Source organism: Phaethon aethereus (genome assembly GCF_964289735.1).
Source record: "Phaethon aethereus genome assembly, chromosome: 1".
Lineage (NCBI taxonomy): Eukaryota > Metazoa > Chordata > Aves > Phaethontiformes > Phaethontidae > Phaethon > Phaethon aethereus.
Genome location: NC_138575.1, coordinates 161,181,330 through 161,196,164, shown reverse-complemented (window position 1 = coordinate 161,196,164; position 14,835 = coordinate 161,181,330). Strand labels below are relative to the sequence as shown.

Below are 14,835 nucleotides of genomic sequence, written 5' to 3'. Positions count from 1 at the left end.
TGTGTTTCATTATAAGCAATAAATGCTTTAGTACTTAAACTTAGTGGAAAAACCCCACTCACTGGGTACCCAAAAGTGGTTAAGGGGTGTGTGTATGTACATATATATACACGTATGTACTTACATATTTTCTATGATACATACATATGTGTGTGTATATATATATAGCATAGACATAAGGAAAACTTTGGTTCTTTAGAAAACCTGCACTGAAAGTTTCTCATCCTTAAGGTATTTTGCGTTTACCCACAAACTGTTATTTTGGGAGTTTTCTTTTATGAACTGTTTGACACTTTAGATCTGACTTCCTATTGTGTCAAAATTTCTCTTAAGTCCAAAATATTTCTGAAAGAACTGTTTGTGCTCTCCTGTCCCCTCTTACTCATTCACTGTATTGGATCCAATAATCGTGGCTGGGAGATGGTTTAACTTGCTGATCTGACAGAACGTTTATGTCCCTTCCCCTTAGATTACTTTTCCTCTATGTCTGTTCAGCTCATTGATCTGTCTCAGCAGTGTTGTAATTGCTAGAGCTGAATGTGGAGGAGAGTTAGGGGTGGGATCATCCTTTGAGTGGCAACTTGTATTTGCATAAAGTGAGGCTTATTGTGAAACCTCATTCATGTCTTGGTGTATGGTTCATTTTGGGGCAGAAGTTAGTCCACATTAAGAACTTCACTTACTGTAGGGTCTGTATTTTGCATTTCTGATTTTTTTTGTTGTTAGTCCTCCAGCTGCTGTTCCAGAATATGTTGCCCTTAAGCTGATGTCCATATTTCCCGTCTCACCTTTCTTTTAAATATTGTTGTGCAGCTGAAATGTCAGGTGGCTATGAATTCACCTTGCTGTTGCTGTGGGCTGTTCTCTCAACGCTGGAACTGGTTTCAGGGATCCCTGACTTTATTACCATCTTTGGATGCTGGAAGCAATTTCTGCAGTCCATCCATGTGTGGGCAGGCAGGTTTGGAGATTAGATGGGAACTTCATCTGAAGTTCCTGTGTACTGTGTTCTGTGTTCTTTCATTTGAAAGAGGAACTCCATCTGAATTAAGCTGAAAATACTAGGTAAGAGTATGCTACCAATACATACTATGTGTTGCTTTGTAACATGGCTGAGTTTAAGCTACTTTTCATGAATCCCATATGTCTTCTGGGATATCTAGCTCAATTAAGAGCTAAACCTCTACTATATGAAGTTCCATAGATGTTGGCTACCCTTGCTACCACCTGATACTGTTTTCTAGAACTGCCTAACTACTAGTCTCCCCATCTCCCACATGTCTTACCGATTTAGAAAACAAAACAAAGGTGCATCAAATGCATTCCATGGTGAACTTGTTTTTGGGAGAGACAGGAAAAAGAAACAGCATGAGAAAGATCTTTCCTGTTGCTTTGCTAATGTGCTTAGAAAGCTGAGATTCCATTAGGGAAAGGCTAACATGTAGGTGCAGATGTTTGAAATGCGAAGAGATTACTAAAACCACTGTAGGGCACTATTTTGTTAACATCACAAAAAACTTAATTCTTTTTTGAAACACTTAAAGCTCGGAATGACATACACTGTAAAGGTGAAACTCTAGCATCCACACAGAGCATAGCGCACTGCTCTAAATATGATTAATTACTCAACTGTTGCAACAGATGGAGACTTTTGCTTTGGTAAACAGATTTATTATCTTCCCAAGTTGTTAGTGCGTGCTCTGAAGTAAAATTCTCCTGTTTCTCCTGGAGTCTTGCTCTAGATAATGTACTCCAAAGTAAAAATAGTCTGCAGAGGTGTCAATGCAGTTGCTAGCTTGCAGACCGTTTCTTCACAGCACCCTCTGAATCAGCAAGTGTTGCTTTGAATGGCAGTGCTGCCTCTAATCTTCACTTGAGCACAGAAACCTGGTAGCTGCCCCACCCTATCAAAGGGAACCATGAGTGGAAGGAGACAAGGGGAATGCTTTTCCCCTCACGATTGAGAAGTTTTGCTATTGATGCAATGAGTTGGAATTATGTGTCTCTTTAGCCAATAAAGTTCCAGAGCTTCATTCATGAGAATGAGAATTTTTGATATTACTTTTTCTTTTTTTTAAGGTTACAAAAATAAATTAATGTTTATAAGTGAAAATGTGAACAGTTGAAAATCTTCATATGCGTTGAAAAGTACATTCTCTTAGTCCTGGTTAGAAACACAGTCTTCCTTGCCTGGTTGGTGTTTCTCTTCTAAAGGCCGTTCAGTTCAACCTTGATCCTTTGATTTTAATTTTAGTTGAAATCTGTGGATTTTTGAGGCCACTAGTTAGTGAGGCTATTGCTGTCTTCAAGTTTAGACTGGTTGGCAAACCAAAGGGCAAGATGAGGGAGTAAAGGAAAGAGTGCTAATTTTTTTTTTCTTGGCTGGTGTCTACTAAACCAGGATCTAATCCTGCAGATGCTAATGGATAGGCCGTTTTGAGAGTCACTGTAGACTTGGAGGGGACTGTAAGTAAATACTTTTCACCAAACCAAATGTTTGAAGGCCACTGAAGAATTGTTTTACCTTAGTCCTCACATAACTATTTGTGGGCCATCAAATAAAAACATTTTAAAATAGGCTTCCAGAGAAATCTACTTATGCTGACTCTGTAGGTTGACTTGTTTATTTGCATAAATTTTTATTTAGGTTTTTGAAATACTGAGTAAAAATAAATGTGGCGAATATGGGATAGTTATGCTATTTATGGCTTTCACTGTTCTGCTTTTCATGTGGTTTAGAAGTGTTTCCATTATTTCATTTAAGGTTAAATGCTGTAATTGTGTGGCAGTATTTCTTTGCAGATAGCACTTTAAAAGCTGTATGAATACTGCACACTCACTATGTGCACAGATTTATTGTATTATTGGTGTGTGTTTTTTAGTGGAAAGCTGCTTAAGACACTTAGGTCAGATGAAAGATGTGTTTTTGGCAAAGCAGTAAATTTGAACCTTTTTTGCAACCATTTGATTTTTTTTTTTAAAAATTCAAGACTGTTCAATGCCACAAGCTTTTTGTTCTGTTTTGTGTGTCTCTTGGCAGTGGTGCTGGCAAGATTTGAGGTGGTTGGTTTTTTTAGCTACCTTACAAAGGATTTACTCATTAGCCCTATATTATGGGTTGAGCTAATTGTGATTTGTCTTGCTGAGCGGTATTATGCAGTTTGGGCCAATTAAGTGAATCCACTTACACCAACGGATGTTGTTCCAATGTGTAATATTGATTTGAGCTATAAAAGGAGAATGACTTGTTTGATTAGGTTTCTTTGTCTAAAAAATGCTTGAGATCTTATCTAGTGTACCAAACAAATGTTTTCTTCACTGAGGTTTTAACTGCTTTTTAGGTTTGGTTATATGTAGATATAAGTTTCCCTATCTAAAAATTTTGAAAGAGTACAGAAGAATTGGGGGCAGAAATGCATCTTGCAACTCAGTATAACTCTCTGCTGCATGAATATCAACTTGTGTTGAGACCTGGGGATGCGTAGGTTGACCTACTCTGAAAAACTGGGACACTTGGGAATCCCAGGCATTTACCTCCTCAGAGATGGAAGAGTGGGGGGAGTGAGCATGTGTGTCTATGTGTTAATTAGGCATTTACACTGAAGTAAATGGCATCTGTCATATAATAAACATCAGAAACTGCTGAAGTATATAACATCATCTGTGGAGACTATGCAGGTGATATTAAGCATTCTGTTAGGAAACACATGTAGATGTATTTTTTTTTTGTTTCTCCGTTGACTGGCATGACAAAGTCAGCCCTTACTTTTTGGAATTATTAGATACGAATCACTATAAAACAAATTGGGAAGAAAAGCACTTCCGTTGAGTCAGATCTATAAGAAGGTAATGAACTCAGGAGTTGCTGAATAATTATAATGCTAGGGATCAGTGAATTATCTTAGCGTCTTTGTTTTATAGATTGCGTATGCACTGAAAATGTGGTTTAGTTCTTTGCCTTGAATAATTTTTCATATATTCTATTTACATACTGACAAAACTTTTATGTGTTTAAATGTTGAGGGCATGCATATGTAAATATGACTTGTTTATAACATGGATTTCAACTAGCATTCTGCAGCAGCTGAATGACTCCTGGAGAAGGTTACCTTGATTCTGCTGTGTTAAACAGAACATATCTAGAACTGCTATGTATATTTTGGGTAGTAAGCTATTCATTTTGATGTCTTGAAATTATTATTATTTGAGATACAATTTTGATTAAGGAGATAATTGTAAATTCAGAGTATGGCTTGGCGAGAGAGCATGCTGCTGTCAGATGAGTGCATGTACCACCCTTCAGGGTAAAGGAAAGCTAATGTAATCTAGGTAATTTGGGTACTTACTAGCTCTGATTCAGTGCAGTCCTCCTAAATCAGGTTATCTCCTGTAAAGTGGATATTGAGTATTTTTTTGTGGTGCCTATATCCAAAATTTTGGGTTATGGGCATATTTCTCTTCTGAGATATGATGCCAAGCCCTGGCACCAAACCTGGTTTATAAATCCTCCTGAAATACTGAAACATAATGTAGAAGAAGGGTCTCCAAAACCAGTCACTGCAGCCGTTATTACCCCTTATTGCACTATCTGCTTGGAGAGCTGCTGCAGCCTGGAGTGGTGCTTAGAACCAGTCCAGGCTGAAAACGGCTGGCTAATCAGCTGTGATGGGCTCCTTGCCTATTTGCTGGGAAGGTGGTAAAAAAGCACAAAGCTGTTCCTGTGTAAAGATCTGCAGGATTTACTGGTTTAGCTGCCTTGTCATGAAGGTGGCTTCTGGACCTGAACTAGCTTTGGAAACAGGTAGCCATTTTTGTGCAGTTTGCTTCTGAATTAATAAACTTGTTGGACTTGAGCTTGTTCTTGTATCTGTATGTGGTTATGAAGAATTGTGCAATAAAATAATTGTTGTATTTCAAATTATGTCCAGTTGTCTTTGCACCTTAATCCAATAGTAGTTACAGTATTGAAGAGTATGAATTTTAATGTTCTTCTGTTAGGACTCCCTTGTTAAACCCAGGGTATTATTAGTAGCTTATTTGTCATATGTGCAGAGCTGAGGAGGCTGTGATGGACCAGTTGCGTGTTTAACTGATTGGGGTTTGGATTTCCAAAGGTGTGACAAACCTATACAGGGATTTGCATGACTAAATTTAATCTGTAGCTTTTGAATTAGCTGGAGATTCTATGAAATGATGATTCAGTAGGTTTTGGTGAATCCCTTGTTTTATTTCTGTTTTTGATGCAACATAATTAGCCCTTATGTAATACACTTCAAATACACAAATTTTACAGAAATTAAAATGCTTTGACACAAATAAGATACGTCTTTTTATGATTTTTAGTTGTGTGCATTCTCTAACAAAACAAGTCCTTGTAGCTGCTTGAAATGTATCTTTTGAGGCACAGGTAGCCCAATATGATTAAAACTTGCAGTATAAACCATTTAGCTCTTTAAGGTTTGTCTGCTTTCCCAGCCTTTGTTGTTATCCATTCATGCTTGCGGTTGCAGGGTCAATTCCGATATTTATGAAGGAATTGCATTTTTCCAAAAACCTCCTGGGACTTGCTGCTTTCTCTTGTTGACATTGTTTTTTGTAAACTAAAACAGAAAAGGGAGAAGTTAATTTTCTGAAGCGTTGGCTGTAGTAAGTTAGGGACAAGTTTTGTATACCTAGGAGTATGTGATTTAAGTCAAGCACTAAGCAGCCTTGAATTTGAAAATAAATAATTGAAAATTGTAATGGTTGGGGAAGGGGTGTTGCTGGATTTGCTGAACTGTCTAGAAATACCACATTATTAGAATTCAGCTTCTGCAGAGAAAAGAGTTTACTGAACTGTGGTGTGAATTGTTATGTGCCACTTGGCAGTAAGCTGAAAAATTCAGCTGTCATGTAGAGTCAAGTGATGACTTTCGTAATGTTTACTAGTAATTATGGTTAGTGTAATTACGTTTCTATATATTGTACTGTAAATGCTGTAGTGTATTTGTGCTATGGTATTTGGAGTATTCTTCTTGAACTACAGTGCATAGTAAAAGAAATTAAATGTTTAGAAAGGGGAATTGCTATCATGAACTATTAAGAAGAAACAGATCCTCTATTTCCAGACTATATGTGGACTAGTTTAATCATATTTATAAAAAAGTAGATAGAAGAAGGATCCATAGACTGAAGAGCTGTCAGTGGAACCTGAAAATCCAGAGGTTTTGAACTACTGGGGAGGAATGGAGACCTCTTTCTTGTCCTTGAGAGCTTTGCTTGGTGCTCTGTGGAAGTGTATCAGGTAATGTGAATGTGATATGGCTACTGTTCTGCTGTTTTGTTAAATCCATGTATGGTATATTAGGGTGTATGCAGGGCTGAACTGCCACTGAACTAGAGAAGGCACTAACAACTTGCAGTAAAGAAGGAGAAATGGATTTGCCAGGTTACAGGACAATGTGGGAAAGGAAGAGTCAAAACTCCAGAGAGTAACAATGAACCATTTCGTAAGGGGGTAGAAAATGGTGGGGGGAAAGCGCACAAGACTGTTCATATGTATAAAATAAATGGTTTTGCAGTATGTTCCATGGCTACTTTTGGCTAGTAGGACTGTTGGTGTCTCAGTGTGAGAAGTGTGTGGGTATGGGGGTTTTTTTCTTGATATCCAAAAATAGCTAACTATCTGAAGTTAGTCCTTTTCTATAAGGAAGCTTTTGGTTTTGTACAACACACATGCTTAACTATGCTTAAGCTTGAATAACTTTATTTAGAGGTATAACCATGTTGGAATTAAACAACAACTTTAAACATGCAAATAAGGGTATTCACAGGCCATGCTGTTTCTTGTACTTAGTGCTCCAGGAAGGTTGACAGACAGGCTAATCTTGATAGCATTTGATCAAAATAGATTACTGACTTAAGTTGCTGAGGTGTACTTACTAAAAAGCATTGAAATCTGGCTACATGATTGTCTGTGCTAGTGCTTAGGATTTTTTTGGTTTTGCTTTGTTTTTCATGTGAGGCTAAAGCTGTAGTGGTAAAACAAAACCATTTGGACTTTACAGATGTAATAATTCAATGTGTGGATTATCGCCATGTGAAATGCATGGTGACTCCTGGAGGTTAGGTGAACTCTCGGATACTCAAGTATCCAGCAAATTCAGAAGGTATTTAAGAGATGCCTCCAGAAAGAAACTTGAAATTAAGTGGCAGGTTAATACTCCTTCCTGGTGGTAGGAGTAACTTTTGCAAAGTTCACAAAAATGTCAATAAAAATGAAGAAAAAAGTAAAATGCTTAATAAATGACTCCTGGGCTTGCTATACATGTTTATTATACTTACATCAATATTTATTTCTCATTGTATTATTCAAAATACTGTTTGACTACCACTTGTCACTGTTTCTAGATTTTTTTTTTCTGGTTTTGTTTCTTTTGAATAAGCCAATAGTATATGTGGGCTACAGTACTTCTAACCTTAGTTTGTCATACTTGACAGCCTTTAGGCTACTTACAAATAAAATTTCACAAAGAACAAAATTCTGTGTTCATAAACTAAAAATATTTTGAATTTCACATGTGAATACTCCATTTTCTGAAAGAACACTCTTTTTAAACAATGTATTCTCAGTTTCAAATACTGCAGATGATAGCAAATATTTTAGAAAAATAACTTAAAATTGATAAGCACTGGAGTTGTCAAACTGTCAGTTTTAAAGTCTGACACATAGCTAACAATCTTACACAATTTAAGCAATGGCATGCTTTCTTAAATACATACTGAAAGGGAGATTACAAAAGGAGAGCTGAATGAGGAAAAACAGATTGTTTTGTTTCTCGTGTCTGTGTGTATCTTACTTTAAAGGCAAAGTATTCTGAAGTCTGAAAACATGTTGAAGACCAATCTAATTAAACTTTTGTAACTTTTTCTTCGAGGTAAGTGTGCATATGAGTTGTAAATAGACCTCTAACTTCAAACCTGACTTCTAACTTGAAACTTAGCTATTTTATTATTCCTGGTAAAATGTTGGAAATGTTTGTCTCTTTTGTATAGTTCAGATTTGACTAAAAAAATGTTTGGCAAATGCATATAAATGAGGATACAGTGGATTAGGACTCAAACATGAGCCTGCTTAAATAATTCTCAAGATTTTCTGGTTCACGTGTAGTGATATTGAACTCTTTAGTCATAGGCTTTAATTTGTGCATGGTGCTGACCTGATGCTGTGCAGAGACACTCACTGCATCCCTTCATTCAATTCACTCTAATTATCCCCAACTTCCTGGGGAGCCTGCTTAGAACTGGTCATGAATGTTTGTTATTAAGTATTAAGATATTAGACTACCGTGGTTACATGTAACAAAGTAGTTTTTAGTCTGCATTTACATATAGATGATCAGTGTAGGAAGCTGAAATTATATTTGTCATGATTTTATTTAATCAAATTCAAAATAATATATTGGAATAATAAAACATTTTGACAGTGACTTAAGCTTGGAGTTAAATGGGATTTAATGTTTGAGTTCTTGTATGTTAGTGTTGGTAATTTCAGTATGTGTTTTAGAGTGCTTATGGTATGTAAATTATCTTTGAAACAAGCAGATTTGTGTGCATATTTCAGGATGATGGTAATTATTTTTGCTGGGAGCATCTGTTAATGCAGAATATTGCCTCTTCAGGTTCATGTGAAAATGGCGGATGAAGCTGTCTGTGTTGGCCCAGCTCCCACCAGCAAAAGCTACCTCAACATGGATGCCATCATGGAAGTCATTAAGAAAACCAGGGCCCAAGCTGTGAGTCTGAATGAGTCTATCTGCTGCAGCTGTTTCATATATAGGAAGCAGAAAAGCCAGAGTTTGTATTTTTTTTTAAAAGGTGTAGGGGGGAAGTGATTGAATATGCTATTCCAGTTAGTTGATGTCACATGAGTTAAATGTGTCCGAAATCGCTACTGGAAATCAAAGGCTTTGTAGCATCTGGCAGCACTGGTTGCTGATCCTGCAGGTGGCTGCTGGATTCAGCTTTCACACCAGGGAGCAGCTTCAGTTCATTTCCAAATTTGCTGGGGGAAAAAAAATCCCAATTAGTTTTGAGCACTAACCCTTTATATGCCATAATGGTTTTTTTGAATGTTTTACAAAGCATGTCCAAAAAGACTTTTGCTTAAACTTAGTTTAAATCACTTTCTAAATTATACACACATTATTTTCAGGAAGGTAAGGTAAATGGTGCATCCCATAACTATTTTCGTTTCAGAATGTTTACAAAATGCATGTTACCTGATGCCTATAAATATGGGCTATTCTGCCTTTCTCCCATCAAATTGGCCAGAGATTCAAAGCTTAACAGGAATTGGTTGGAAAAACTGTGTAATGTGTCATGTTTGTATGGCTAATGTTCTTTGTTCTGTCAGTGAAATAAATGTATTATTCAGAGCTATTGTACACACAGCACTTACTAAAATTTGATGGGTGTGTATGAGCAATGGTAATTATTCTGGAACAGTTTGGATCAGCACTGTAACTTTCAAAGATGATGTTTTGGTATAGTGCTTGCAGGGGCCAAAAGCTTTCCTATAAAGAAAAAACTATTTCTTTCCCTCTGAGTTTCTGAATATGGAACCCAGTTGTTTAGGCTCTTTTTAGGCTCTTCAAAAGAGGGGAATAAAATGGCTTATACTTTTTCTATCAGAGTATATTGGATCAAGAGTCTTATGTGAACTGCAAAAAGTAAAATGGAAACCTTCTCACACTACTCTCAAGTAATTATGCTGAGTGTATATTGGGGTGCAAAGTAGGCGCACAAGGATGCATGACTGGGACTAATGAGGCAGTAAACTATATTCTCCAGCAAGGGTCGCTAGAGGTAGGAGGCTTATTACTGTCTAAGACCACTGTTGTGATAAGTCCTAGAAATATTCTGGACTGAAGGGTACTTTACAGTGGATACTGAGAAGAATGTGGATGAGCATATATGTGGAAGTCTGCAATGAGAGAAGTGTGGCAAAATGGAGTTGAAAAGAACAGAAGGCAAAGGGAGCGTGTCCATTGCTCTGCAAACAGCACCATTCTCCCTAGTCAAGTAAAGAATTGTGTGTTTCAGAAATGGCACTTCAACCAGTAAATCTTTACCGCTTGACTTAAGGCAGATAAATCAGTGTGTTAAGACAGTTTCTTAAGATATTCAACTTATTTAAATGCTTAGGGGCCTACTTCACCTTCCCCAGTGTCTGAAAAGGTGCTCGCAAATTTGGTGTCTGGCTTCAGAACTCAAATCATCAAATCAGTTTGATGCTTTTTTTTTTCCCCTCAAGGTACACCCAGGGTATGGATTTCTTTCAGAAAATAAGGAATTTGCTAGACGTTTGGTAAGTTATTTCTGTTTGCTTGGCTGTGAATGATGGACTGGGTGGCATATAGTCACTCCAAGGTATCTGAGGAATCAAGATACTAATTAATGGCAGATCTCGAAGATACCTTAAGATAGGGGACTTATGTATGCTTTCTGTGCATGTGGGTTTCTTGCATTTTGAGACTGTAATTGCAGCCTCTGTTTTCTTTTGGGAGAAGGGGAGGAGGTGCCTGTTTCTAAGAACTTTACCAAGGATGTAAGAACCTTTTGGCATTTTCACTTGTGGTTGTACTGTTTATGAGGTTGCTGAAATGATCTAGGTTGAAAGTATCTGTTTTTAAGTGATCATTTTGGTGATTCATAGCACAGCTGGTGAACAGCTGTATCAGCAGCCTTGAGAAGGTGCTGAACTGCACTTTCAGGGTGGGAGTAGAAAGCTGTTTAAAAACTGGCTTTCCTGCTGGAGGTTGTGTATGGTGGAGCTACATTCTCTGAAAAGACCAAAGAGTGTGAAGAGGGTGCTGTTTTCACTTGATGTCTGAATTTATAAAAGTTATTATTCACAACCTCTTTACTTTAGTCAGGTTTTTGTATATTACAGAAACTGATGTATGGCCTTTTTACTGATTTAATTATTTTCCAAAAACTTTCATGCAGCTGCTTGTAAATTTGAGCAGTGCTAAGAGAAAGTTACATGCACAGAGTTTGAGTAAAGTCCTAGGTGGCTGCTGTATGTGTAGTCACTGCAGATCATGTGTTGTCTATTGGTTTCACTGAGAATAAGGACAAACACATATTACATTGAAATTTCTAGTAAAAAGCTGTTGCAGCTGTCAACTTTGTTATGGAGTAAATGAACCATATGGCTGAAAAAAACCCATCTTGCTTTACAAGCAGTAAGATAAATTTGTTGCTGGTTTTGGAAGTAATTTGTACCTTTTTGAGGGTAAAACCACAGATGAAGAATGTGATTCTATAAAATGATAGCTTTTTTGTTCTTAACATTTGTGGAATAGCTCTTTTTTCCACATCTCTTCTTGACTATGTCCCTTTTGGTTTGAGTTCTGACTGTAGTATAGAACTTTACTATTTAGTTGGTTATTTGGAGTTAGAGAATACCACTTGCTTATCAATGAGATTATTTTGGAATGAGATCTAAATTGTTTATACTTCTGAGTTGCTGTGCTTTTTTTTTAAAGGCCCTCAAATAAAAACAAATGCAGTTTCTGTGTGATGCTGAATGCATCCTGCTGGTTGCTGAATGGTGGTGATGTTAAAGTTGAAAGGAATTCTAAACACTTGATGTTTGTCAGGATTTACCAAATTTGGGGTAATCTCTTACATGTTGTTTTCATGCAGTTTAGCGGCTTTCTTTTATCACTGTTCTGCTTTGTGTACGAGAGCCTGTTTTTAGAGGGAAGATTCCTGGGTTAACTTACAGCAAACTGTGTTCCCACTGGATTGGACCAGCAGGATAACTGGCCTTAGTTGTCAGTTCCTGGTTTTTTTGATAATAAAAAAAATAAATGAAGCAGAAGTGTTTGCTAATGCTATTTTGCTGTATATTTTGCTGCCAGTTTGAAATTTGATAGTTATTACTCTGAGCACATTTCCTAGTGATCTGGTTATTTGGTGATGTAAATTACAATATTGGTGTATTGTAACCAATCTGGAACACTCTTTTTGTCAGGATTAAGCAGAAATGGAGGAAGTACAAACATTCCTGTAGATCCCCTCTCCCTTCCTGTTTCTTATCTTTTCACCCAAATCCTTGGAACAGGGAATTCCTGAAATAATGTAGTGACTAGAAACATGTTCAAGTTTGTGTTGGTGCTACAGCCTCAAAATAGCTTTTAATTCTGTTTCAGAAACCTGGTGTGTTCTATTCTCTAAAAATATAATAAAGCAAGGTAGTTTTGATTTACTTTCCAAAATGTACTATTTAAAATCTCAGTTAAGACATAATCATGCTTCCCTTCACGTCAGTGGCTCTAGAATATAAAACCCATAGTGCAAATTGGTGAAATGATCTGTCTTTTTATCACTGAGGGCTGCTTATATTTTTTTCAAGACACCCCGATTAATATACTTAGGAAAAACTTGTCCACTGTTTCTTTTCTTTATTAAAGCCTGTAACAAATGTTACAAAACTGTTGTGAAGTTGCCCAAGATGTGGTTTTGTTCTGTTTTCTTTCTCCGTATCCCTTTCTTTGCACGTACACTATTTTGCTCTTTCATGCTGAAAGTAGTGATGAAACTTGTGAAACCTGGGTTTGTTTCATGGTATGCATCTATACGTTTAAAACAAACTACTTAGATTTGGAAACTAAGAAATACGGTAAACTTTCTAAATTTGCCAATCTGTCTGTAAAAGCAGTAATGAGCTCCAAGCAAAGCTTTGTCTTCAGTTAACATGTGGAGGGTCAGTTCACATGTGATCCCACTGTGGATGATTTGAACAAAAGCATGTCTTTTTTGTTCATTATTGCCTAAATGATTCATGGAATAGCACATGGCTATAGACAGTCCTTGTGAAGAATTTGAGGGATAAGTTTAGAGTATTGAAAATTACTAGTCTTTATTTTTTTTCTTCTTTAGAAACTTAATTTTGTTCTCTGTTAGAATGGGGGAGAGCACAAGTAAATGATCAGTTGTTTCAAAAACCAAATTTCCAAAACACAGCCATTGGGTATCTGTTGTGTTGTTCATTGTGATCCAGTAAAAAAGTTGGTGCGTTCAGTCCACTCTTCAAGTATATCTATTCTGGTTGCTGCTGATGGCTGCCAAAGGGGATCCATGGCATTTGTACCAAGTGAGTCTGTCAAAGATTTCCTAAACCCTAATGTCAATTTCTTAAAGATTGATATTTTAGTATGAAATCTTTTGGAAAACTTTTAAGATAATTTTGATAACATTAGTTACTATGTAGAATAACAAAACATGGGTTTGTGCAAGTGAATATAGTTCATTAGAATCTTACTTTGCATTCTAATTTTAATTCAGAAATTTGAGCTATCCAACTTGGAACTCTTGCAGCACTTTTTAATGTACAGATCATTTTTATAGTTGGAAAATTTGGTGCATAAGTTGTTACTTGTAGTTCATGCATGCAAATATATTTGCATGTAAGCAGTTTGCTTCCTTCAAGGAATAATTCCATAATACTCGGTATTGACATAAATCTAAAGGTGCAGTTAAAATGTATTGCCATGTTGAAGGGCGGGATGCTGTAAAAATTCACAATTTCTGTTGCCAGATGCTATGCAGAGCTGCAAGAATAATTTGTTTCTTCACTTTTTAGGAAGAATTTGCTAGTGGCCTCTGTATTTGGGTTAGCTGGCTTAATGTTTCCCATTATATAAAGTTAATGTGGAACCTTTCTGAGAAGCTCTATCACCTCTATTGTCTGCAGCAGGCCTTTGAAATTTGGCAAGGTGAAAGCCCTGAGACTAAGATGAGCCTTTTGGTTGGCCTGTCATTGATGAAATTGCCATTTTCCTTTCCTTGCTTGCAAACCTCCAGGGCAGCTGTTGTGGTGGGGGGTGGGAGTGCTGAGTCGGGTCTCTTCATGTGTCAGATACTTTTGGATGGGCCCATGGGTCCAGTGACTCTTTGTTTCCTCCTTTTCTTACCTGGGAGAAGAAGGGAATGGAGGAGAAAAGAGTGAGAGGAAGCAAGTGTGTGACTGCTTTGCACAGTCATTATTCCAGAGTCAGTGATGCTAGCAGCAAGTAGGAGTCTTATACCTGTAGCTGAGGTTATGTATGTTCTTGCTTCCTGGTAATGGTTAGAATCTTAAACGTTGATGCATGGTGACTGGGTGTTGCAGTTGCTTATAATGCGATCAGTTTCATTCTTTTTAATTAAAAGAAAAACGTAAATGAACTTCCCTTTCCCTCTCTACCACGAAAGTTCCTTGGGAAGCTACTGTTAAAAAAAAAAAAATTGGCTAAATGAACACTCTTCCTTTGCAAAGTCTAGTATGAAAAATACCATTTGGCAGGATTTAGATCTTCAGTGTATTTTGGTCTCTTGTATGTATATGGTAGAGTTCCTACTTTCATAAATGGTGCATTGCAGTGTATTTTCCCCAAGAAACCTATAGAATGTGTGTACAAAATATCAAAATGATAAGAATTAAGGTTACAAATGCAACCTTTAATCTGGAATATTATTCTATTGAATGCAGCCTTGACAATACTATCCTGACATTCTGTTTCTTGATGCAAAAAAAGCTATCCACTACCCTCTGCCAAAATCCCCCTCTTGCAATAGGAGCCATAAACATGGTGGGACTAAAGGATTCAACTTTGGAATAAGATACGGACCTTTTTGGAGTTCCTAGTGGAACCTGTTTTTATGTATCTTTTGTGCCCTTTTAGCAACTACTGTTCAGCATGACTAAGGGAAGAACAAAGCAGCCAGCACTATTTCTCTTTACCTTTGAAGCTAGATTAACATTCTTAGTGGAATTAAAAAAACCCCAACAATGTATTGTCTGAA

General features: G+C 36.9%; 1 protein-coding gene across 1 annotated transcript in view; it reads left to right on the top strand.

Annotated features, from left to right (window-relative positions):
* PCCA (propionyl-CoA carboxylase subunit alpha) overlaps positions 1–14,835 on the top strand; it is a gene marked incomplete at its 3' end in the record, with an annotated part of 301,448 nt that overhangs the window by 38,211 nt on the left and 248,402 nt on the right. Inside the window, exons 5-6 of the mRNA XM_082013979.1 lie at positions 8,661–8,774; positions 10,295–10,348. Coding sequence (XP_081870105.1) covers positions 8,661–8,774; positions 10,295–10,348 — 168 coding nt within the window. The remainder of the gene's footprint in view (positions 1–8,660; positions 8,775–10,294; positions 10,349–14,835) is intronic.